The 1930-nt window shown below is 44.9% G+C and overlaps 1 protein-coding gene across 1 annotated transcript; it reads right to left on the reverse strand.

Annotated features, from left to right (window-relative positions):
• Nucleotides 1-507: 507 nt before the first annotated feature.
• Nucleotides 508-1257, reverse strand: LOC121431734 (piggyBac transposable element-derived protein 4-like). Its single transcript, XM_041629427.1, has one exon. It carries the CDS (start codon nucleotides 1255-1257, stop codon nucleotides 508-510), a length of 750 nt encoding a protein of 249 aa, XP_041485361.1.
• Nucleotides 1258-1930: the final 673 nt, after the last annotated feature.

A 1930-nucleotide genomic window follows, 5' to 3' on the forward strand; every position in this document is an offset into this window, starting at 1 on the left:
TGATATCTCCGAAAACGTTTGATACACATGGCCTTGTTGCACTCAATGCAGAATGTGTTTGTCATCTTTCTGCGGTGAGGTCGTACGGAACACACAATGCAGTCCCGCCTATGTCCCCGGGGATACTTGTCCAAGAAGTGCTTTTCTTCGAGTCTTGCCTCGGGGACTAGAGGGGGCACTCTGGATCTTCTGTAGCGGGTTGGATTATGTCCGGAAAGAAGTCCTGAGATTATGCTGCTCCTGAATTCTCTGGTTGTGAGCTTGCTGGTTGGGTTAGCTAATTTGTGGCAGATTTGTGCATTTACGAGAGCAACTTCCATAAAAAAATGGTATATCACACGGTATGCTTTTCTCTTTTTGTGGGGAAACTTGCAATACGACAAACGTTGATCTAGCCTATCAACTCAATTCATGTAGGCATTGTATGAGATCACAGCTGATGGCTTCTTGATTTTCCGCCTTCCTCCTCGATGGTGCCTACTCCTCACCGACTTCTTTATAACAGTATTATCGTCGATCGTTAGACAGGACATTGACGCGTTTGGTATCATGCCAACTGACAAGAAGCATGTCGTCATTACTTCGGTAGAATACCGGATCATCGCCAATCTTCAGATGCAGCTGGCCATTACGCACATCATCCGGAAGTCCTCGTCTGTTCGATCTCACTGTACCGCACACACCCACGTCCTTGGCCGCAAGGTCTTGTAAAAGTCCGACCGATGTGTAGAAATTGTCACAGTAGACAGCGCGATCCGTTCCAAAGTATGGCTCCACAAGTCGTTTCACAATCCTTTCGCTAATGCTGTCTGAAGCTCCAGGTGGACAAATCTCTGCTCCTGTATATGGAAGCCACTTCAAGCAAAATCCAGTCTCTGCGTCACACAGAACCCACATCTTTATACCCCACTTCTTTGGGACATACTGCTTGTAAGCTAGGCGCCTCTTGAATGGCACAAGGCTTTCATCCACACTCAGATGGCAACTAGGTTCGTAGGAGTCCATGTATTGTGGCACCAATTTGTCGATAAGGGGTCTAGTTTTGAACATTGGGTCGAATCCGGGATTTCCGCCGGTGATGATGCTTTCGTTGTTGTTAAAGTGGAGGAAACCTTTTAACAATTGATACCTATTCCTTGGCATAACCTCTCCAAATCCCAATGTTGCCAATACACCGCTGATGGTTTCCCAATAGTTCGCAATAGCTGGTTTCGTTACGAGTCCGATTGCGATTTGCAATGCGGTGAAAGCTCTCATCTCACTTTCATCAGTGTCACACCATGCATTATAACGAGAACCTGATAAAACCGGAACTGGGCAGTCGAAAAACTGGGATGCATAGCGATTGGTCTCCTTGGTGATATGCTCAAATATGGAGCGTGGATAAAACTGGTAAAAAAATCCACGGGTGTGAAGTCGAATTGGAGGCGAGCTCGTCCATCTACTGAAGCCCTAGAAGGCTCCAGTAGGTTGATCAACGTCAGAAGGATGTGCATCTGTAGGTCCAGGCACATTATCTGCAGAAGTATTCACAGAATTTTCTTCGTTTTCAGAAGGATGAGAAGGGTCATCATAAAACGTGATATTGGTATCATGTTTCAACATTCAACAGAATCATCCCGTGGATCTTCGCTCTCCCAATCTGAATCCATTAGGATATCACGAACTTCGTCTGCAGCTTCCGCTTCCTCGGAGGAGCCATTGCGATAATCGGGTTATAAAATAATACAATCGTTAGCTTCCGTGAATAATTTCTAAGTATCTGATAGTGAATGGCTAACTTCATGAAACCTCCAATTATTTATAGAGCTTTGATAAGAGATAAGGTTAATGAGGGTACCTTTTGATTGGTCGTTTCGTCAGTCAATTAACGCATTGTGTGAGCCGGTCAACATGGGAGTTACATGATATAATTATATACAGTATTCTT

Source organism: Lytechinus variegatus, chromosome 1 (assembly GCF_018143015.1).
Source record: "Lytechinus variegatus isolate NC3 chromosome 1, Lvar_3.0, whole genome shotgun sequence".
In the NCBI taxonomy this organism is placed as follows: domain Eukaryota; kingdom Metazoa; phylum Echinodermata; class Echinoidea; order Temnopleuroida; family Toxopneustidae; genus Lytechinus; species Lytechinus variegatus.